Genomic DNA, 24745 nt, shown 5'->3' with positions numbered 1-24745 from the left:
AATTAAAGAATATAATTGCAAGCGACTGGATGAGCAAGTGCCTAACGAAACAAACAGCATATATAATAACAATCTTATAATTTTAAAAAATATCATAAAGTATTCTGATAAATATAAAAAAAATTCATATAGATTATTATTTGTAACTTTTGTTTTACTATTTACCGTCTCATTTTATTTTATTTTTATTTCTAAATTATCTATTGACAAATGAACATAAATATCATTTTTTTCTCATTCTCCTTCTCTTCTAATTCTTGCTCCTTCTGGCTTTTTAATTATTCGTTATCTTCTTCCTTCTTAAAGGACCACGTCAAAAGGCCAACAAGCTGAGTCAATGATGATAAAGGTCAATTGTGATGTTGTTAGTAAGAGCGGAAACCCCTTATTTTATCCTCAATTGTGAGGATAAAATAAGGGGTTGTGAGAATATATATATATATATATATATATATATAATCGATAATACTATGTCGTCAATGATAAACTTCAATTTTATTAGCATTTTGAAAATACTGAAATGCTACCATCAATATTTGAACATTTGCAATACACTATCCAAGTCAGAAATATTTTTTTTTTTTAATATAACATCAACTCATATTTAAAATATCTATTGGATCCTCAAGGTACCGATGCAATATAAATTTTAAATGTTGCGAACACATGATAGATTATGTAACAATGTTTAATTGTATAAGATATATTATATATTTGATCAGATTTTAATTATGATTATAAGTTAATAAAAAATAAATACATTTAAAGTATGATTCCCTATGAGATGAGGTGGGAGGGAGTCTTCTAATTACTTATCCTAAACTTCTTACTCTTCAAACCTTCTACGGGCTCAATAACATAAAATATGTATAATAATACAACATACACGATATTATAGATTTATTATTGTCTCTCTTTAGTTATTATTATATCATTTGTAAAGGATATGAAGAGAAGAGAACGAGAGTCTAGTTCTCTGTGTGGCTTTATATCGCTACATTATATGAATTGAATTACAGAGTGCATTATCGGGTTAGAAAAGATTTTTTGAATGATATCGAAATATATATTTATCTTTATATTTGATATATGATTAGTGGATTTTAGTTTTTGGCGTTAAATTTTTTTTGCATAATAGTAGTAGTATGATTATAATTTTATGCTTACAATTGGTATCTGAGCTATATTTTAAAATCAAAATGATTTAAATCATAAAAGAATTTTAGATCTATTTATCTTTTGAATCATTATTTTAATCCTAGGTTGATTTTTTTTTTGAACTAATTTATGATTATTATGTCTAGTATATGAATATATTTAATTATTTTCCTCACTTGCTTATGGGCGATGCAACATAGATAGAATCATAATAGTAGGTTGTCATTGGTAACTTGTTGTCAGTATTAATATTGTTAAGCGTAATGACCTACGTTGGTTGCTAACCCTATCATGAGCAATGGCTACACAGGTGATAGTGTTATTATATGCAACAAATGTTGGTGGTGTGTGATAGTCCTGTTGTGGGCGATTGCTACTATTTTGTGGTTGTCTTACATGCAACGGAGATTTAGCCAACACTCTGATCATTGTCTTGTGTTGGTTGCAAGGGTTATAAGAGTGTCCTCATTGTGATATAGAGGTTGCCTAGACCACAACACTATTATCGTTAGTTGTTGTTATGGACAACATTCCTCCGCAGTCAATAGTGCTACATGCAACAATTGCCTTATGTGGTGTCATTATTATGCATGGCAGCGATGTTGTGTGCAATTGGCTGCTACGACTGATCGACAGATGACATCAACAGGCTACGTCACATGACTTGCGATTGGCTGTGTTAATGACATACAACATAAGCAACAAATGAGCTACGCACCGTGATGGTCGTAGGTAGTGCATGACACTAGGCGACACCAGGATTGATAGCCACACCAAAGGTCATCAGCCTGATAAGGAGTCATAGTGGTTGAATGATGGACAATGATAGATGGTGGCAGTACTTTCTTAGATCGAATGTGACCTTTGAACATCGTCATCACCACTATAATGTCGCCATCGGTGAGGACTCATGTGGTTGGGTGCACGCATGGGCACGATATAACACAATGGTAGCTGTAAGAGAGACGAATTATGGTTATGGCTTTCACATAAGAAAAAAACCATTTTACCATTTTGAATGATTTAATTCCGGTCGATATCCCCTTATGACAATTCTATGTTTCAAAAATCAAATATTTTCAATATGTATTCTAATAAAATTATAGTTTTACCATTCAAAAGTCAAATATTTTTTACTTATGTCCTCAACTATAAAGTTGATAAATTTGACATGCTTTAATAAAAAAATTGATCGAAACATAATTTTAGCCCAATTTTTGATCAATTTGTTTCTAAATTAGATTTTCACTAAATCTAATTTTGATTGAGTTGGCTATTGGGTCTAATTTGGGTAGCTCAAATGGTTTAGTCCAATTCAAATTATTTCAATCTGGTATGTCTAATTAAATAAGATTAATTGATATATTTAGGTTATTTATAAAAATTTTAAAAATATAAATTATAGATTTTTTTTTTATAGTTTTCTCATATGATATATTCATAATTTTGTTTGTTTGTGGTATTTAGTGAATATTATTAGTAACTTATATTCTTAAATTTTATCTAACTAGTAGTTGCTAAATATAAGTTAAGATGATAGACTTATCAAATGTGAATTACAATAAATACTTTACCTTTTATAAGATATTTTAAATTATATTTTATATTATTGTTTTGATTTTATAGTCACCAAAGTGGTCTAGATTAATGACTTATAAAATGACATTAAAGAATTAATCTTAAGTGATATTAAGAAAAATAATATTTATAATTACACATATAATTAGAAAATTTAGATAGGATAATCTATTTCAAATAATTATTTAAAGTAGGATGATACTATTTTTGATATCTTTAAGATTATATACTCAAAGATAGTAATATTATTATATAATAATGGTATTAGTCCTCCATAAATAAATTTGAATGAACGCTAAGGACATTAATATTTCACCTAAATATGAAATATAAAGGATATCAATAATTTATTACATTTTGAAAAATCAAAGCATTAATGCTATTTTATATTTTATAGTGATACTTTATTCCATAAACTCTTATACTTTTAGTATTAGAGAATGCGTAGTTCACATAGTATGTATTAGATCTTAACCCGATATTACTTATTAAAATATTCATAAACATGACTAATAAAATTATTATAAAATTAATTAATGAAATGCATGCTTAATAAATATCTAATAGGCTCTGTCTAATATTTATAAGAATAATAATCGTAAATAAAATTAAGACTTCATTACTACTTACAACTAGTGCTACAATAATATTTAAGAGCCATAGAAGATAAGTTTAAATTTGTTGATAAGTCATTAATTAACATATTAATCAAGAGATTTATGATTACATCCTTAATATGATAATAAGGTTGCAAATTTTAAAGGATTAGATATTAATATAGATGAGTCTTTCCTCACATAATTCATTCTTAATTATCTTTTTTCTTAGTTTGACATATTTAAGACTGATTACAATATAAATAAAGATAAATAAGATTTGAATAAGCTAAATAGTATGTATGCTTAGGAATAATTATAATGTTAAGTTAGAAAAAATCTTATAATGTTTTGACTAATAGTATTATGATACATGACATTATAGAAAAATCTAATAATATTATGATGCATAAAAGGAAGTATAACATTGAAGACATACAATCATATGACTTGTATTTATAGTCAAACTTAATAAAATATCATTATATTTATTATACTTATTAATTTATTTTAAAAAATTATGATCATATATAAAATTATTTCTAAATTTTTTATAATTCAATTATATAATTTTTTTTAAAAAAATATGTTTATTATTATTTATTTTTTAAATTTATTTTATATCTTATCAATTAATAAATCAAGTGAGAGAATATTAGATTATATGTCCTTATTTAATTGGACAAGATATATCGATTGAATTTTGAATACGATTATAGATATTTATTTATAGTAAGATTCCTTATTATATGATCTTGATGAGAGGGAATCTCTACTTATCTTAGGCTCGGTGCTTTTGCATAGAAATGAACAAGACCTCGATAACATATAATATATGTGATTATAAGTATATTCTCATCTCTCTTTATCATTATTTCATTATTTATAGTGATTCTTGAATGATATAATAAGAGGAGAATGAGAGTCTAATCTTATTTATACATATACATAGTAAGGATTGGATCGCGGAATGAGTTTTTAGATTAGAAATTTTTTTTAAAATAAAATCAAAAGGTACACACATTCTAATTTTTGATATATGGTATTGATATTAACTTTTTTATAACTATAATATAAACGTAAAACAGTAATATGATTATAATTTTTTGCTTATAATGCACCAAGAGACATCAACATTTTAACTGTCTATTTTAATTTGGATGTTAATCTATTCACGAACCATACGGGACAGGTGTATTATATGCTTGTCAATCATATTGATAATAATTTTCACTTCAAATGTTTATCTACTCCAACCCATGTCTTATTTTTATCTCTTTAGAATTTATCGCTTTACATCACGACGTTTAAGTCAAAAGTAACAAGAACATTGAATGACTTTAGCATTGAGTCGACATAATGGGCGGTTTCCAAGATGCCAAGTTTCTAGTTTTTCCTCATCGTTATTTTAGAAATATATAAATAAAATTTAAACTTTTTAAATGTATAAAAAATTCTCACAATTTTAATTTATAAGTTTTCATCAAACAAGTCAAACTAGTTTGGTGTTAAATCACGTCGATTACATTGCTTTTACATATGGTTACACTATTTTTTTTTTTTGGGTCGATCGAACTAATTATTAATATTTTCCGTTTCTCTCTTTGTTTTTTAGGGGTATATTTGTATCAATATATATATATATATATATATTATAGTATTATTTTTATATATTTTTTAATTTATTTTAAGCTAGTTAAAAAAATAAAAAAATATTACAACATTTTTGTGTAGGAAGAAAGGGAACGGCTCCCATCATCATGTATGGTCGACCACGTGGCAATCATCAAGGCCCGTAGGATACGCAAAACATGCGCATCCCGTGCGTCGGTGAAAAGGGGAGGCCTTTGCATCCGCCTATTATACTCGTTGCACACAAACACGGTGATCGACCACTAGAGACGTTCCATGTACCCTTCATTCCTATTATATTGCCTTCCCTGCCCCTCTTTCTTCCTCTCCTCTGTCTCCTCCCGTCTCTCTCTCCTCTCCCCACAGCCCCTCGCGGAAGCCTCTTCCGGCGGCGATTCCGCATCTCCTGGCCCTTCCGATCGCTCACGGCCGCCGTGATCTGCCGGAAAACTCCAGGGACTTCGTCGGCTCTCGACAAGTTTGACGAGGTACGGAGCGGGATGCTTATTCTTTTCTAGGGTTAACGGTTCCCTTGGGGTTTGTTCTATGATTCGGCCTGGGAAAACCAGCTACAAATGGCTATTATTGTGGATCTTTTTATCACTGTGGTTGTCTACTGTTTGGTTTAGAAATTGATTACGTCTGATTGAGTTACTCTTAATGATCGTCTTCTGTGACTCATATCGTTCTTGATTTTTTTGATCTATGACGATTGACTTCAGTTACAGATGTGGAGATCTTTTTCCGCAATTTTTTTGGACGCATATGAATTAGTTATGCCCGAGAAAGGGAGAAAGGGCGGGGGGCTCTTTTTATGTATCCGAATATGACAAATTGTTGACGTTGCTTCCACGATATAGGCCCTTGGTACATGTAAGTTAATCTCCATCAATCAACTAGGCGATCCATAAGATTCTTAACCATCTATTAGGTCTTTTTGAGCACGCTGTCTGAAAAAGGAACTAGTCATCAATCGTTGGGCTTGGGAAGATAACGAAGCCATCGGTGACACATTCTGGAACATTTGGTTATGGTATTAAGATTTGAACTATTGTTGAAGAAGTAGATTGCATCATTAAAATGGCATTTTCTTTAATCCAAATATCACCCTTAAGCAGCACCTAGTTTCTTCTCAGTTTTCTTTTCTTAATTTGAAAATGTCTTAAGATATGGTTTCTGGGGTACAAAATTTATAAATGATGATGAAAATAGATTGGATATTTGTCTGAATCCATTTCCATTGGATTTGGATATAATTACATAGTATACATTTATCTTATAACTATCTCATACCTATGGTATACATTTATCTTATATTTGTACCCAGTTTATCTTGTAGCTCTTTTATAGATATGGCTTGGTTTTTTTTCCATATCCAATATCTGAATTCAAGATATGTCTTCTATTTCTGACTTGTGCTTGACTTTTTGCCGGTGATATATATATGATTCATGCATCTATTTAAGTATTTATACATGAAATCGGATTCAAATCCGTATTTGTCATGCATTTTATCTTTGTTGTTGTTCGTGTCAGGTCAACCCACTGCACGAGGTTCTCACCAGTGTGGGTCTAGATACTCAACCCTGCAAGTAGAGAGGCTGTTTCTGTAGCTTTAAGCTGCCACCAAAAAAGAAATCTCACATACTATTTGTTTTTTAAATTTACAAGTGCTGATTAAAGGTGTATATTGTTGTGTTTTTCTAATGTCCATTCTGTTTCATCCATTTTAATTATGAATTGTGTGGGTAAGCTTGTAATTATTTGATTTTTTTTATTGCTTCACACTGGCCTGAAATTTTATATCTTCAATGTGTACATGTACTTTAATTTTATTTCTATTTTTCCAGCGCAGGGTAGCATGATTTTAGTGTTAGATGATTTGACCATATCAAACGCTTCTGTTCCAGTGTTATTAATCATGAATTAGGTGTAACATGAAAAGATTATAGGCTTTATTACATGTTCTGAGAAGGTTATTTATACGTTTAGCAAGAAAGTTACGCTCTAATCCCCTTATGTGTCTAAATTATGCTATCCATCAGTTCACTTCCGCAAATATTAATATGCATGTACATATTGTTCATATAAAAGGCTTGAATATTTTCAATAGCATTAAGCTCTGAATAGTTCCAACTCAGACATGAGAAAATGGAGTGCTAGAATGGAAGATCCACATTATTGAACATGATCTCATGCATTTTACATAATTAGAGCTCAAACTCAAGTCTTATCATTGTTTATTACCATTGTGCTTGCAGTTATTATTTTATAATTTCGGGAAATGAGGAACTTTGTCTTTTAGTATATAAGCATTTGCTTTTAGCACAATGCACCTTAAGTCACAGACAATAAGAAAGCCTCAGGCCTCATTGGAGCCTTGCTTGCCGTTTTTTTGAAATTGATGGCTTCCCTTGATATAGTCCTGTTTCACTTAAGACAATTATGACTTATCTATGATTTGTAGTAATTTAAGTCAACATGGTTTCCTTGAGTGACATATCTTGATCTGATCTGGTAGATCTAGATCTGGATGTTGGTTTTGCTTATGATTGATTTCTCAGCCTTCCTGTTAAACCACTTGTGGCTTAACTGGGAATCGATGAAACCAGATTGTTGAACAACAAGAGAGAAAAAAAAGCTGGAAGCAGAACATCACTGTGGGGAGGCCATTTCAGCTGTTGTGGTGATCTAACAAGAAGAAGAGGAGGTCTTAGAATAAGGAAAGAAGTTTGTGAAGTGGGAGTAGTGGAAAGAAATGAAGCAAAAGAACCCTTGTAGTCCTAATATATATATATATATATATATATATATATATATATATATATATATATATATATATATATATATATATATATATATATATATATATATATATATATATATATATATTCTCAGCTTGTTAAAATTCAGATTCTAGAAACTGTAGCTGATCCAAATGTCAACTGTAGTCCTATGAACTTTGGTCATAATTTCACTGGATATGATCCAATTAATTATGACTGTAATTTGACATGGCCTACTCAATTTTGGTCTATAACTTTGCTAGATTACTGGCAGTGACTAGAAATAGATTAGGAGGTTCTTGCTGATTCAAAGATTTTTCTGCCAGCATTTGTTGTTGTCAGCTCTGGCTGCTATTTGTGGCAGATGCAGATGTGGGATTCTTTTTTCTTTTCTGGAGGTGGAGGAGAGGATAGTGAATTAGAAGTTCAGAGAAGAAAATTAATGTTGTTGTCAGCAGCTCATGTCGCTTGTTGATCATGATTATTGGAGATAACTGGAGACTGTCTGAGATTTTGGATCTCGATACTGACCATTATGTGGTTTCAATGGTTATTGGATTTGCAAGCTCTTCCCTCATCCATTATTATTATTCTAGATCATATATTTCTATCTTAAATCTTGTTAGTAGGTGAAAATACTCCACAATCATTCTTTAAAATGGAACCATCAATTCCCACGATACAACTGTCCAAATCTCATTTGTACTTTGCTGGAGTGGAGGGATGTGGTCCAATGACTTATATATTAAACATGAACAAGGCAACTATAACACTGTGGACCAAGTTCATTTTGCCAGTGAAGTTGCCTGAATTGAGACGTAGGAAGGGTTTGCATGCACCATCAACCATATTGAATAAATCTTAATTCTCAATTCAATATACTATTTTCTTATGTTTCAATTCTCCAAGTTATATTTTATTACTTTAAAATTATTTTTGGTTGATCTTATTGTACTGATCTCAATCCTGAATCCAAGCCCATCCCCTGGCCTTGCTGAACTTGTATGAGATGTTGCACTTTAACTGACATTTCATGTGATATATACTAAACATACATTTTTTCTATCATACTATTTACTGTGACAAAAACAAAACATCAGTGCCAAAAACTTAGAAGTCACGGTTTTTCTTGTTTGGTAGTCACTGCATTGCCAGTGTCTTCTCCTAGTACTGATTGAAGAACATTTTATGTTATAGTGACATAATTTAACTGTAAGAAAATGAGGCTGCCATTTATCCTTTTCATGCTCTCGTTTTTGCCAACCCTACCATCTCATCAACTCACCACTCAAGCCACCACCTTTGCCTTTGATATTATCAAACCCTTGACCACTATTGTGTTTTTTAATATATAGCTTTCTTTCTCCCATCTATGCACCTTAGTTTTCTGTCTCTTGAATACATTTATGTTCTTGTCTCCTTTGTGGTCTTACTCCCCATCCACCTACCATAGACACCAACACCTTAGTGACTTATCAGTTATCACTATTACTCTTGGCCATCTTTATTGGTAATGTCGCTCACAATATTTTTACCATGCCACTTGATCAATTTGCGCATCCACCTGTTCTGCTTAGTGGCAATGCCACTTCCACTATTGCCACAGTGCATTCTTGTTGTCCACCTGCTTTTTTGGTTATTTTTCATACCTACTATTTTGACACTATTGATAACAATGGCGGCAAAGAAGTTGAGGAAAACCGGTGATTGAGTTATGTTACATTTCTTTTTCTGATAATAAGAAATATAACCTCGCTGCTAAAGGAATTTTATGATAGTTTTTTTTTAATTAAATGAGGTTTTTGTGGGCCAAATTGCAGATGTTGATAATGTAGGAACTTTATACAATACAACAACAACAACGTAGGGAATTTGTTGGACAAACAAATTTTTTATTAGGTTCTCTAAAAAAATCTTGGATTAAGTCACTGTGTCAGATGTTATCTGAAGCTTCATTTGATTCTACAAAAAAGCAAAATAATGTCAGGTGTATTCATCGATATTCTTATGCAAAAGTACTTCTTTCTGTTACTAATGATGAAGTTATTTTTTATTTCAGGTGGTGATTTTCTATACGTTTTGATGATCCAAGAGCTTTCACTGTCTTATGGCTTCAAATACTCTGTCTGGAGATCGGAGGTTGATGTCTTACCATCTGGATTTTGTTTTTTTAATCCATTTTTCATTCAATACTATTATGCATTGTATATAACTCCTGGGTCAAATATTTTTAATAATGAGCCAAGCTCTATTGGGTGAGTTCTATAATTTGTTTGGTATTGTTTGGGATTAGGAGTGGCAATCTAGACCAAGGGTGATATTCTTGGTGTATGTAGGATTGATCAATCAGATGACGTTGGGATTGATTGACAAAATAATTTGAAATAAAAAATGATAAACATTAGATCAAACGAATGATTGTAAATTAACTATATATGCTAAAATATTTTTTTAATATTCCATAAGATATCTAACTTCTCGATAATATCATAGTGCAGTCTATAAAGAAAAAGAAGGCTATGCTATAATTATCATGAAATTAAAAGATAGTCATATCAGACAAAGTTAACTGTTATATATGATATACAAATGATCTAAAACCTATCTGCCTGCATTACTCAAGATGGTGGTGGTATGGCCTTGCTGCCTCTTCAATTACCATATGGATAAAGGTAGTGCAAAGATAGGTAAAGAAAGGACTGCCTGAAGAGAGTGCTTACAAGATTTCAAATTTATCTTGATTTTTATGGTGTTTTCCTTCTTTGTCTCGACATTTCTTTTAGGAGGACAAGAAGTTATCCTTCTTGTTTCCTCTGCTTCCATCTTTTGGCTCTCATGCAGTGGTGGATGGTGGTTGGAAAATGTGGCGATGACAAATGGTTAATGTGTCAATGACATCTCCTCTTTAACATTATAGGCACAATTTCCATGCTTCATTTTTGTTCATCATCTTCCTTCATATCTTCTACTCATACAGTCCCCCTTAGTGATAGTTGTCATCCTCAGCCAACTCCTTTTTTCTTTCAAGGATGACAGGTGGACAAATTAATTGGACTTGGTTTATACTGCCTGAGTATGGTTGAATCCAGATGATTTTTTAAAATTCCAACTGATATTGTCATAATGCAAAGAAATAATCTGAATTTGCACCGAACCATATGAGGGTAGGTTGATATGACAAACTATGTTTGATAACACCTAAAGCTGTGGAATCAGCTTTGGTTTTTTCTAATGGTTTTAATTCCCAATCAACATTCTTTCAATAAGTAGCATTATGATTGTGATTACTGGTGTGTAGAAGTATAGAGACTCAACCTTTATTAGAAACCATTAACAGTGATTTATAATTGCTCAAAATTTGACTAGTGTTATTGTTCTCAACAGAAATAGATGACAGGAAAGTATTCATTACAACTTCTTGTTGTTGGGAGAATTTGTCACAATTTGGCTAAGTTAGACCCTCTTTTTTGCCCACTATCATAGTTACTTTTGGTTGAACTTATATAATTTCTCTGTATATAGTGTATGTGCCCTATTCAGGTCACATGCATGTGCATTTGGATGTCTGTGCCATTCTGCTTAACAAAAGCTGTGTTATTTTGGTTGAAGAAGTCTTGTGTGATGAAACCTTCAATGCTTAGTTTTGATGTAAAAGTGAAATTGTATACAACACATATAATGGCTAATATGGTGCTCTTTTATTTTGCTTTTGGTGTAAAACTAAAATATTGTACAGCACATATACGGACTTCCTTTGGCTATTTGAAAACCTGAACTCATGACGTTAGTATACATTGTTTATGCTACAGAGTATTGTAATGGAACTATTCTGAAGGATGACTATAAGTACTATCATTTTTCCTCTGGGGAAAATGCAAAACCCACTGACTGGCAATGCCCACTTACTGTAAATGATATCTTTTGTGTAACAACAGACAAAGAATTGTACTGACTTGTTCATACCTTGCAGCCTATTTGCTTGTTATCATGGTAATAGAAATCATCCCTTTTTCTTTACTTACAATCAAGATTGTCTTGTCCTGTTTTTCAGTACTTATAAGTGATTTTTTTTGCCATAGCTGCACTAATAGATGATCAATCTCTACAATTTACTTGTTAGATGGGCTTCTGCACGAAAGTCGGGCATGACTATCTTGGGCAAAGTACCAAAACCCATCAATTTACCGAGTCAAAGGTAAAAATTTATTCTTTGTACCAAACCAAAAACTTATTGATGTATGTAGCCCACAATATCTAAATTATCTTTTTTTTATCGCCTTTGAAGGTTGGAGAACAATGGTCTTGATCCAAATGTGGAAATTGTTCCAAAGTGAGGCTATTGCTTCATTACATTGTATTACTTTCATAGTATTTCATACTGTTGTTTTTTCATAGTTCAGTATAGTCAATTGCAAGATTTTCTAGTTTATTCTAGTAGCAATATGACTCTGCTTCATATTTTAGGGGTACACTTACTTGGGGAAGTCGATCATCTTCAGCAACTCCAAATGTCTGGAGTTCATCAACATTACTATCACCTAAGACTGATGGAAGTACTGGTTCACCAAGTCACTATAGTGGTCGCCCATCATCTGGAAGTGGTACAAGGCCATCAACAGCAGGTAGTGATAGGTCCCAAGACCCTTCACCCAATGCATGGGGTTCAAATTCACGGCCATCTACAGCATCTGGATTATTGCCATCGAACCAAACACCAATTGTTTCAGCTCGTCCTCGAAGTGCAGAAACAAGGCCAGGTAGCTCTCAGTTGTCTCGCTTTGCAGAAAATTCATCAGAATCTGCAGTTGCATGGGGGGCTACTAGAACTGCTGAGAAATTGGTACTTCCCTAAAAGCCAATCTGTTTGATGCTCAAATCTCTAGAAGGCATTTTTTTGCAACACCTGCAATTGTGCTTTGATGTTCATTTTTAGCAACATCTGCCTTCTATATCCTGAATCCAAACTTAATCCCTATTTCTGGCATGCAACCTGACTTTGTATCCTTTTAGGGGGTTGCATCATCAAAAACTGATGAGTTTTCCCTCAGTTCAGGAGATTTCCCAACACTAGGCTCTGAGAAAAAATCCGAGTCACACAGTCCGCAAGGTGATTACTTTTTAATCTTTTTCTTGTCTGTGTATCAAAGGTACTAAACGTTGGATCTAAGTTGTATGTTGATTAGTGCACTGCAACTTTGAATAGTCTAGTATTCTATATACTATGTATTGTATTAAGGATTAGCTTGTGTGTGTCCTTGGGGCATTGTGGTAGGTTCTGCAATGGGTTGCAACTTGTAAGATATACAATGAAATTTCATTAGATGATTTTAATTCAGACTTTTTTTAAAAACTTTTGTGTATGATAGAAACAGAGCTTCTAAGTCATGTCATCTTTTATTTTATTTTCTTTGTCATCTCAGGATCGCTCTTTGCAAAGATTGGACGAATTGTTAGTTGACATACATTTTGCATGAAAATTTTTTGTGCCTTATTAAAATTGTGCCATTTTTTGTTGGTGATAGTTTAGAGAGTTGGTATAGCCTTTAGTTTAATCTTGAATTTATTTTAAATCATGTTGGATTTCATGGAGATGTTCTTATTGGAAAGGATAGTAATCATGAATACAAACTTGTCCGTCAATATGATGTTTAGCTGTCAGCCACTAGCAAAACTAAAAGAGCATTAAACTAGTTCACGATTAAATTAATTTTAGCAGAACCGAAATTTAAAAAAGGCCAACAGAAGTACCAAGAACAAAACTTTACTATTTGAAACAACTAAAATGGAACAGTATATTGATCTTTTAGAAAAGGCTATTGTTCAGTGCTTGTCCTCTTTCCAGCAACCACAAAATTTTAGAGATTCCGTTCTCTACTTTATGAGCTCAATGTTGTTGCTTTTGCATGAAGCATTTTTCCCTTTATTTGTGTACGAGACATCAAAATGTTCTATCGTTCATTGATATTTTGTCTCAAACACTAATTGGCTTTTTAAGGGGTGTAATTATGACTTTTAGCTACTTTTTGTGTGTTAGACAATAGATCTAAGCATTTTTAGAAGTCTTTATTATATTATTTTTGTTGGATGAAACATTATTTTATACCATTAAATGCTAAGAAGCTAGGCCTGACCATGGTTTGAACCGAACCGGGTCGAAACTAGAACCGAATTGACCTGGCAGTTTGTAGGTCCCAAATTGAACTGGAATTGCTGATTTCGAAACTAGTGGTTCAGGTTCCAGTTCCAATTCGAACCATCAGTTTAGTAATTTTAAATTAATTTTATTATTCGTAAATAAATTTATGATTTTTTATTTTTAAACATTTGAATTAAAAATAATAAAAAGTTGGCGGTTCGAACTGGAATCACCGGTTCTGGTTCCAAAACCGGCCCATACTGGATTGGATCCGATTCTTGTTTTGGAACTGTTGGTTCTGGAATCGTGGTCAGGCCTAATAGAAGCTCTTCACTTAAACAACTAAGAAAAGGGTCATTGGTGGAGACCTTCATATGGTTTTCAAACTTAAAAGAAGCATCTAAATGTTATATAGAAAATGCAGCTAGATTCATAATATTAAGGTTCGATGAGTATGTTGCCAAATGAACATGAAAAGTGTGTGAATTCAAGTTGACAAAAATCAATGGCGTTCCATGATGGGTTTGCATAAATGATCAGTGCTAATGACTCTGCTAGTAGTTATGGGTGAGCTTATTAATGATTGTTATTATTAGAGCAAGGTTTTATGGTGTGATACGACAGAGAAAAGAGGAAAGTATGAATAAACTTTAAGCTAGAACATTTAGTATGGTGGTTTAAGATTATTTAGATATCGAACATTGCCTCCACAATAAGGATACTCTTTTGCAAGCTAGGTGACTAGCTTTTTAAAACAATATCTCTGCTTGTAAAGGTGAGGCTATGGCAACCCTGCATTGGAGGGGCCTTCACGCGCTACCTAGACTACATGGATTACTGAACTTGTTTGTTTTAGCGTAAACTGAGTACATGTTGGAATAAGATTGCATACCATGCATTAGTGGGAGCTTTGTCTATATAGGTCTGCCCCTTAGTTATATAACTGGTTGGAAATGCACTGTGCATAAAGGCTGTTTGAAAGGAAAAAAATTATGTTTATTGTATTTTGGAAGATCGTTCTATAAATATTGGCTAGATTACAAAATTGAGGAAATTTTTTTAAAGATGTATAAAATTTAAAAAAATGCTAAAAGTGCTTCAAGTATATGACAAGGTTCAAGATTTATGTTAATTCTCAGAATAAGCTGGATATTGAGGATGAAGAAAATTAATTTTTCTTCGAATTACTAAAACTAGTGAAAAAAGTGAATTTACATAAAAGATGAAGATTAAAAGATACTTGTTAATGATATACAGATTAAGGAAAGACTGAGAAGTTATTTTTATTTATGAACATTCAATAAATAACTTAGCTCTTAGAGATAAATAATAGTCTTAGGTCTAACAATTATGGATTTGTTTATAAATTTAGAACAAACAAATGAGGTAGAAGAAGATTTAAAGATGAAAATAGATAAGAGTGTAGGATAGATAATAATCTTATTGATGTTCAAAAAAGTTTGGGACATCAAGAGAGAGTTTAGTAGACTAGTTTCTTCAATAAAGTTTTAGAAAAATAATAGATGCCCTATGTATGAAGAGTTATTTAGTATCAACATGTAAAAATAAAGGATATATCTAGAGCTATTTTAGTTATAGAGTAATTAAGGTAATGAATCTCATTATAAAATTTTGAGAAAGAGTAACTAAAAATGTTATGAGAAGTGAAAAAATACATCTAAGAATCAATTTGGTTTTATGCTTGGTAGATGCAGAAGCTATTTATTTATTAAGGCAATTAGTGAAGAATTATAGTGAGCAAAAGAAAGGATTGTATATGTTTTCTATAAGCTTTAAAAAAGATAGAACCCCTAAAGATTTATTTGATGAGATTTTAAAAAAATATAAATCTACTAATTACATGTACCTTGAAAGATATGTATGATAATATAGGCACTAGTGTTAGAACTGTAGGAAGAATTACTAGCGAAGACTAAATAAATGGGTAGTTGGGTACTAAGAGAAAAATTGCAAATGTAGTTAAGATGGATAGACAATTAGTTCCAATAAGAGTTTTAGGTATCTTGGTTCGATTATAAACAAAGATATAGATACTCTTGACTTAACTAATAATATTGCTTTGAATAGAGCTCAATGGCATTAAAAATCTATATAACCAACCCCCAATGGTTGGGATATTATATAACCAATCCCAAATGCATATTATATGTTGACTATGCTCAGATCTTGCATTAGTGGTATCCTCATGCATTGGCTAACCCTTTTTATGTTGCCAAATTTTTTTCGAGTTAAAGAGGAAATCTAATGAACCATGCCATGGTTATAACTTCTAATATGTGAATTCATTATACCTGTTTATGAATTTAGCCTTGCAGAAATAAATAGTGGAAAAATTAGTTGTATGGGAGAATTACCTTTGCACACTTGTGAGGTAGGACTTTGATTATAAACAAAGATATAAATACTCTTGACTTAACAAATATTATTGCTTTGAATAGAGCTCAATTGGCATACACAATCTATATAAACCCCAAATAGTTGGGATATTACATCTTGTTGTCTTGTATATTATAGTTTGACAATCCTCAAAACTTGCATTAGCGGTAGCCTCATGCATTGGCTAACCCTTTCTATGTTGCCAAATTTGTCTCGAGTTAAAAAGGAAATCTAATGAACAACACTCTGGTTCTAACTTAATATGTTAATTCGTTATGCATGTTTATGAATTGAGTGTTGCGGAAATAAATAGGGGAAAAAATGTTGTATGGGAGAATTACCTTTGCACACTTGTGAGGTAGGACTTCATTTACTTCTTGTCTGTGATATGACAGTTATATGCACTCTTTTTGTCAATCACCTGCCATTAGCAGACTGGGAAAATATTGGTCATAGCATTTAAGATGCCATTTGAGCAAATCTGGGTAATGAAATAGTAATTTGGAGGGAAGGATAAACTCTGTAAGATGTATTTCTTCGTCAATTATTTTGCTATTTAATGTCAAGATGTTGACAAATATTTAGTTGTGTTTCTTTTTGGCCTCTATTTGCTGTTGAGCCTTTGTGGTGGTTGAAAACACACCGACAATTACAATGCCATAAATACAGTGGAATTAAGCTTAATTGGTGCTTGTTTTTTATTATATAACTTGTGCAATGGGTTGTCACCCTTCTGCACTCACCTTAGTTTTAACTTTTAAGTATTACTTCTTACTAAACATCAGTAAATTACAAAGCAACCACAAGTAGGTCACATAAAGAGTAACCTGCATAATAAATATTTCACAGGTGGACAAAATGTCATGACCTAGAGCATTATCAGTGTAGGTGCAAAACTGCTGCATCTCATGTGGGTAAATGTGATTTGCCCATATTCGTAACCTAGAATAATTTGTAATGATTAAGTCAATCTATAGTACATGTTTGAGTTGATTTTTAGATTGGCCTTGTCACAATGTAGTTACAGATGGGACCGGTAGTATTGTGAAAGCACCATGATATGCAAATTAAAATAGAATACATATCACAGGATCGTGGTGATCAAGTTCAAAACTTATATAAGCTAGGTCATTACAACCATGGATCAAGATGTATCATCTGATATTTTTTGTCCTTGTCACATCAATGTTCTCAAAATTGATTTCCTGCATTCTAATTTGTTGTTCAGCAGACTTCTTGCTTTTTTCTGATTGACATCATGTGTTCTGCATTAGTGTTCTTTCCCAAATTCAGTATTTTTGTGGTCCACACTTAGCTTAAGTTTGTTGAAGCTAAAGAGAATTGAATGGGAGAATTGTAAGTAAATGGATATCTTTTTACTTCACAATGCCGAGAAGGTTTTTTGATCAGTGTCTCTCACTACCAGGTCACAATTCCCAATCACCCTCTGCTGCTGCTTCTGGTGCATCGAGACCCAATGAAAAGCTAGAACTTCCTGCGAGTGGTAGGTTGCTGTGACTTTATAATCCTCTGGAAAGCACTGTGCTCCATTCATTCACTAACTTATGCTTTCAGTTTCTGATTTGTTTACTCTTGTCTCATTACAATGTGAAATCTGTTTTATGAATTCCAGGAGATAGTTTTGTGGATAATGAAAATGCTAGTACTTTCAGAACAGAGAGAAATTCATATGTTGAAGGTGGTGGTGCTTTACTAAATCAAAAATGGCTGAATAACCCACAGCAGACACAGCCATATCAAAGCTCAAAAGTGACATCTCATCAGTTCAATTCTTGGCATCGTCCTTCAGGCCAGCATCCTGATGGGGTTTGGTATAGAGGAGGGGCAGTAGGTGGCCCATACCGACCAGCAGGTCCCCCAGGCTGTTTTCCTGTTGATCCTTTTACATACTGTCAACGTCCATTCCAACCTAATTCTGAGGCTATTCCAAGGCCAGGAACTGGATCAGGCACTTACCATCCTACGAATGGAGAGACATATCGTCCTCAAGTTGTTCCAAATTCGTACATGTTCCCTAGTCATTCTCTTATTCCAGCTAGACCTGGGCCTTACCAAGCTTTGGGTCCCTATGATGGATATCATAACTATCATCAAGCAAGCTTTTGCAGTTCAGGTGAACAACAAATCCCTTCAACAGAAGTGTCTACTCGGCCAAATTTGTATGATGAACATCCTAATCATAATAACAATTTGACCTCAGTAGAGTTTCTGAATATCCCTGGTCGAGATGATTCACAACTGACCAAGGAACCAATATTATCTGATAGAGCTTGTGTTCCTCATCAAGGGCACTACAAAGTTTTGCTAAAGCCACATGATGACTTGAAAGATAATCACCCACAAGGGAAGGGGCAATATGGTTCATCTTCTTCAAGGCATTTTGATTTAGAATTCAAACCAGGAGATTCCAATTCTAAGGAGGGTGAGCTGTCCATAGCTGGCGGAAAGAATGAAACAACAAAATCTGTTACTTTGACTGATTGCCAGGCTCCAACCGAGCTAGTTGGTAATCATGAAGATCAGCTTTCAAAAGTTGGTGCCACTAACTTGGGAAAAAATAAGTGCAGAACATCCGATGGCCTGCTGAGGAGAGAACCAGGTATTACAATTCCAGTGGTTCAGGATCAGAAACATTATCCCATTATGAGAAAGAATTCTGCACTGATTGAAAAGATAGAAGGCTTAAATAACAAAGTGAGGAATGCTGATAACCTTGATGTTGGACAATTGCCACTTAGAAAAGAGCAAACGAAACAACAGAAGTTTGCCAATGCAAAAACTGAACGTCCTGCACAAGCTATTTTCTCTGATGCTGCACCTACTGAAAATGCTTCAACATCTAGTGTTACACCTATGTCTGTTTCTTTTGAGGGGAGTTCCATAAATGGCCCTATATCAAGTACTATGGTGATGCCTGTTTCTTCTGATGGTGGTTCTATAAATGTAATTAATAATTCTAATGAATTTATTGATTCAGCAGTTGTCCCTGGGACATCAGAATATCAAGATTTTGCCCTAATGAAGCCTGATTCTTTGATACCTGGTGAAGCAGTTTATTCACATGTTCCAAAAAGGATAATTTCCACACGAAGGAATAATTATCAAGCTAAGCCATTATTAGATAATCAGGTCGATGGTGGATTGACAATAGAATCGTCTGGAAGAGATTCCACTGTCATTCCCGTTGAGAAAAAAATTGCAGATGGCCCAGTCTCCGGGATTCTTGATAATCACTCTTCTAAGGAGACTGTTTTGACATCCTCTTCAGATCTACTTGATCACAGAGCCCAGGTATGTAGCTTTTATTTACCTTGGCATATAGAGAAATTGTTTGGTACACAAAACAAGGTGATAGTTCTCCATCTCATCACATGATAGCTCAGGTTTCCATGTTGAATAGATTAAATTAGATTTTCAAGGAAATTTACATCTCTTGATTTGAGCATTGCACACCTTCCAACAATTTGTGATTATTACTGCTGCTTGATGTTTTTGGATTATATACAGATGCCCACAACTGACATATTTTGAGATGTGTCTGCTACAAAAGTTGGGTTGTCTAATCCAGAAATGTTGGTGTTTTTTCTGTGCTTGGAGTACATGAACATGCTCAATTTTATTGCAAATTTGTACATGTGTATGGTGCAAGCTCATCATTTTATTAAAACAGACTTAACTGGTCCTTCCAAGGGGTTTGTTAACACACAAAACAAGCCTGTGTGTCATGTTTGATTTGAAAGAATATCTGGATAAACGGTGAATAGGCCTGTGTTGTTTGACATTGTCAATAGAATCGTGAAAGTTGAACATTGTTCTTAACAAATCTTATGTGATAAAGAAAATAAAATCTGGTAGAAAGAGACAACAATAGAAGTTGCAACACTTGGTTGAAAAGCATCATGCATATTTTGAACATGTTTTTGAGAGAGCTAAATACATTTTGTTTCAGCAAGGTTATTATTTTGGTGCCATATATGACATGGACCTAATATGCTTATGTTCAGCTTGTTCCTACTGTTTCTATATGATTTGTGCAAAAGAAATATATTGTATCCCTATGGAATTAATGAGGTTGCTAGGTTGAAGCACAAATATTAGGTGTTTCAAATTCTAGAGAGAATTATATAATCTATGAATAATGACAGGATTTTGGTCATAAATTTGGTGAAAATTTCTAAGGATTGTGCTTTGTCTTGTTTTTTTAAGGTCTTAATTGTGTCAGTTAGTAGTTATAACATCACTTTTTTTACTTTTCTTATAGCGTGCCAAATTAAAAGAGATTGCTGCTCAGCGTGCAAAGCAACTGAAGGAGGAGGAGGAGGAGAGAACAAGGGAACAAAAGGCAAAAGCTCTTGCAAAGTTGGAGGAACTGAACAGACGCTCAGCAGCACAAAGTATGAATCAAAAATTGAATGATGCTTTTTCCACAAGAAAGAGTGTGCAGCACCAAGAGGAATCTAGAACAGATATTGCTCAAACTGATGCTCTAACGGGTAACCCTCCAGGTGGTGTCCTAGTGGAGAATGCTGACATATTTCTCCAGGCAGGTGATTGTGATAACATAGAACATGGAACATCAATTGCTTTGCCTTTAAATACGGTTTCACATCCGTCATCACTGGGGCATGAGACAAATACTACAGAAATGACAACCCATAATATTGGTTCACAGTCTCATGTGAGTGTTGGTTCCAAGCATAAACAGATGGGACATAGAAGAAGACAGAAAGTTCCACTGGAGAAAAGTTTAGGAGAGAAGCCAATGATGGAGAATGTGGGGTCAAAATGTCTAGATGAGGTTGTGCAGGAAAGAAGCCCAGATGAGAAGCCAGTCACTGCTGAGAACAAAGAGAGTCCAGAAATCATTGATGAGGTCAATACACCTGCACCAGATAGTGCTATGTTGCAACATAATGGGGATCCTTCTCTTCAGCACAAGAAGAAAAACAGTAGGAATTCGAGGAATAAGAACAAGGATGAGCCTTTAATGACTTCTAGTTTGTCCTTTTCAGCACATTCCCATGAAAATGTTGAAGAACGTCTGAGTGAAAGTTCCAAGTCTCATCCACCGGCATCTATTACAGTGACTTCATCAGTGCTTGCCCAAGTTTCTCCTGAAAATAGTGGAAGTCAAGACTCCAGGGATGGTGTAGTACATTCCAACCAAGGGTGTTCAAATATTATTGAGGAAGTTCATGGTAGGCTGAACAACCAATGGAAACCCCAACCACCTAGAAGGCCAGCCAGAAGCCAGCAAATTGTTAGGAACATGGACAAGGTCCATGGAAGTGAGACTGTTGTCTGGGCACCTATAAAACCTGCAAATAAGAATGAGCAACCTGAGGAAAGCAGTCAGAGTAGTATGATGGGAAGTAACTATGAGTCTTCACAAAGGAATGAACATGATTTACACAATGGTATGAGAACAAGGAGGGCTGAAATAGAGAGATATGTGCCTAAGCCTGTAGCCAAAGAAATTTTACAGCATGAGAACACACGAAAATCTTCATCCTATGTTAATCAGTCGGCAACGGGTGACGTGCCCAATGAGTCTTACACTGATTCTAAAGGTGTTAGAATAGGTAAATTTGATGGGTCAGAGCCTCGGAGCACTGACTTCTTTTCTAATACAAACGGGGAGGATAATAAGCCTAGCAAACGCGGTAGGGCACATGCCACTTGGCGGCAGAGGAGTTCATCTGAATCTACATTACCTTTGCAGAATTCAAATGAAAGCTTGAGTTCTTCCGACACTAGTAAGCTTTTTAATAGGCCTTCTGGTCAGCATCAATTATTACCGGAACAAGTAAAATCTGATGGCTGGGAGAGCAGAAACGATTCTCTGGTGAAAGATTCAGGTGTCCTTCCTGCTGTGATTAAGGATCAGGGAGTAACAAGCAGGCAAAGAAATCAGCAAGTTCACAGACCTAGAGGAAGGAATTATGTCATGACTCCTGATCATCAATATTTGCAGCATGGAATGGATGATAAAGCTGGCGTTGGTTCTCCCATCTTGGATATAAATGAGACTGATACAAGAAATTCTACAAAGGATAATAAGAATGCTATCACTGAGCATATTAGAACTCAGAGTCACTGGAAACCAAAGTCTCAGACTTATTCTCACAATCAACAGCAGGGAACTACGGGCAGTGGAAGTCAAAGAAACCCTTCTCATGATGGCAGGTCCGAGAAGTTCACTTCTCCAGGCTTTGAGAGTAATTCTTCATATAACGAGAATGATAGTGCCCTGACTGAAAAAGATCATGTAGTCACAGATGCTGGTCATAAAGATTCTATCAGAACTGAGACAGGTGCTAGTAGTTCTGATCCATCAAAGGAGCAGATTCACATCCCAAAACCAGATGTGCCAATTGATACTGCTTTACCTCCAGAAAATATGAATGCTCAGCGACATGGACATCGCGGTGGGCGTTTTAACAGAGGTCAGGAAGCAACATATAGAATTAGGGATTCAATGCTAACTTCTGGAAGATCAAATGTGCAGAAAAATGGCGACAAGCGAAAGAACAACTCACACTTGGGATACCAGCCTGTGGGTTCTTATAATAAGCCAAGTGATATAAGACAGTTGGACTCTCACATTGACCAAGAAGCTCAGAGTCATCATGCTTCTAGACAGAGGTACAAGGAACGGGTTCAGACACAAACAAGAAACCCTGGTCACTTCGTTAGGCGGGATAGTGGTGCCACTGCTCATGTTAATGATTCTTGCAACAGCGAAGAATGAAACATGTGACAGGTGCATGCATGGATCCGTTTGTGCACAGCCGTCACAACAGGCTCTAAATTTTCTGCACGTATGCTTGTGGGTAGTGGATAGCTTGTGGAGTCGGGTGAAGGTCAAAGTTTGAATCAGTCTTATTTAGTTGTCAGCATGTTGGAGTCTGGTGACCGGCTTAAATCCAAGGACAATGACTTAGTATGATTTACTGTCTTCTGAAACTTGTTGGTTTTGACTTGCTTTTAGTCCCACTCGTTAGATACAGCTTCAAATTTTCGTTGAGGTAAAATTTCTTCCTGCCATGGGTATGCTTGCTGCCGCAGTTAGTCTTACCTGACACATTTGTTGTTTAACTACTGTAAGTCCAATCCGTGTGCCCTATGTGGAACCTGTGTACAGAAATAGACTTATGATTAAGGTGTTGCATTGTGTTTTTCTGTTTTCATTCTTCTTGATATGATTTTGGCACTACTCACATATGCAAAGCAGTGGTGTTGCATTGTGTTTCTCTGTTTTCGTTCTTGATATGATTTTGGCAATACTCACGTATGCGAGCAGTGGTGTTGCATTGTGTTTTTCTGTTTTCCTTCTTCATATGATTTTGGCACTACTCAGATGCGAGCAGTGGTGTTGCATTGTATTTTTCTGTTTTCATTCTTCTTGATATTATTTTGGCGCTACTCACATATGCGATCCAAGGCCCCCAAATATGGAGGTGCTTTCTTTGTTAGTCACTTCTTTTTCACTATGAATTGTCAGAGTAAGATTGATGTAGGGACAAAATGCCTTAACGATTTGAAGTTTATATGCTGTAAATCTTGGTTGATGCACTCTGCTTAATCTTGATACTAGTAGCTCGTCATTACCTGTGAAATGATTGAAAAGCCTCACTGAGGTCCGGAAGAATGGAACTTTCTCCTGGTTGCAGCCCGATGGCAAGACGAAGGTCACGGTCGAGTACCGCAACGACCATGTCGCCATGGTTCCTATCCGCGTGCACACTGTTCTCGTTTCCACCCAACACGATGAGACTGTCACCAACGATTAGATTGCCGCAGACCTCAAGGAGCATGTCATCGAGCCGGTCATCCCCGAGCAGTACCTGGACGAGAAGACCATCTTCCACCTCAACCCATCTGGCCGTTTCGTCATCGGCGGACCCCATGGCGATGCTGGGCTTACCGGCCGCAAGATCATCATCCACACCCACTGCTCATGTTAATGATTCTTGACCATAGGCGGTCTTTGTTGACACCTACGGCACCGGCAAGATCCGTGACAAGGAGATCCTGGAGATTGTCAAGGAGAACTTTGACTTCAGGCCGGGGATGATCACCAGTAACCTTGACCTGAAGAGAGGTGGCAACGGCAGGTTCCTCAAGACAGCAGCAGCCTATGGTCACTTCGGCAGGGATGACCCAGACTTCACCTGGGAGGTGGTGAAGCCTCTCAAATGGGAGAAAACAGCTGCTTAAATGATTGGATATTGCCATCTTTCAATCTGCTACTGCTACTGCTGCTGCTGATTCTGTACTGGGAGTTCATGGATCTTTGAGGTACGTGTACTGGATGTTCATGGATCTAAAGTCCCCTCGATGCTTGCACTGTCTGTTTGCAGCCGTGCCAGACTGTTCCTTTGTTGTCATTCTTGATGTACCACAAGTGTGACATTACAAGAATCCAAAATTTCTGGTAG

The 24745-nt window shown here is 34.7% G+C and overlaps 1 protein-coding gene and 1 pseudogene across 4 annotated transcripts; both read left to right on the top strand.

Moving 5' to 3' along the window:
- Positions 1 to 5244: 5244 nt before the first annotated feature.
- On the top strand, positions 5245 to 23494 carry LOC135598633 (protein MODIFIER OF SNC1 1-like). 4 transcript variants are annotated; one of them, XM_065092736.1, is made up of 11 exons: positions 5245 to 5452; positions 5687 to 5837; positions 6501 to 6647; positions 9810 to 9889; positions 11871 to 11945; positions 12036 to 12080; positions 12215 to 12590; positions 12761 to 12857; positions 17710 to 17787; positions 17917 to 19595; positions 20566 to 23494. In XM_065092736.1, exons 4-11 carry the CDS (start codon positions 9858 to 9860, stop codon positions 23053 to 23055), a joined length of 4872 nt encoding a protein of 1623 aa, XP_064948808.1. In that variant the 5' UTR covers positions 5245 to 5452; positions 5687 to 5837; positions 6501 to 6647; positions 9810 to 9857; the 3' UTR covers positions 23056 to 23494. The 4 variants fall into 4 exon arrangements, with proteins under 4 accessions (XP_064948808.1, XP_064948807.1, XP_064948810.1 ...); XM_065092735.1 differs by lacking the exon at positions 5687 to 5837; XM_065092738.1 differs by lacking the exon at positions 6501 to 6647.
- Positions 23495 to 23758: 264 nt separating this feature from the next.
- Positions 23759 to 24648, top strand: LOC135597942 (S-adenosylmethionine synthase 2-like; annotated as a pseudogene).
- The last annotated feature ends 97 nt before the right edge of the window (positions 24649 to 24745 follow it).

This window comes from Musa acuminata, chromosome BXJ2-1, assembly GCF_036884655.1.
Source record: "Musa acuminata AAA Group cultivar baxijiao chromosome BXJ2-1, Cavendish_Baxijiao_AAA, whole genome shotgun sequence".
Classification (NCBI taxonomy): Eukaryota; Viridiplantae; Streptophyta; class Magnoliopsida; order Zingiberales; family Musaceae; genus Musa; species Musa acuminata.
The sequence above is the reverse complement of the archived record's forward strand: the minus strand, read 5'-3'. Positions and strand labels throughout refer to the sequence as shown.

What these genes read in the sequence shown, in the direction of transcription:
- LOC135598633 (XM_065092737.1), top strand. Translation starts at nt 9,858, where the DNA reads ATGGCTTCAAATACTCTGTCTGGAGATCGGAG. An exon ending in AATGTGGAAATTGTTCCAAA is followed by an intron (nt 12,081 to 12,214) that starts GTGAGGCTATTG and finishes TTCATATTTTAG; the next exon opens with GGGTACACTTACTTGGGGAA. An exon ending in TACTTGATCACAGAGCCCAG is followed by an intron (nt 19,596 to 20,565) that starts GTATGTAGCTTT and finishes CTTTTCTTATAG; the next exon opens with CGTGCCAAATTAAAAGAGAT.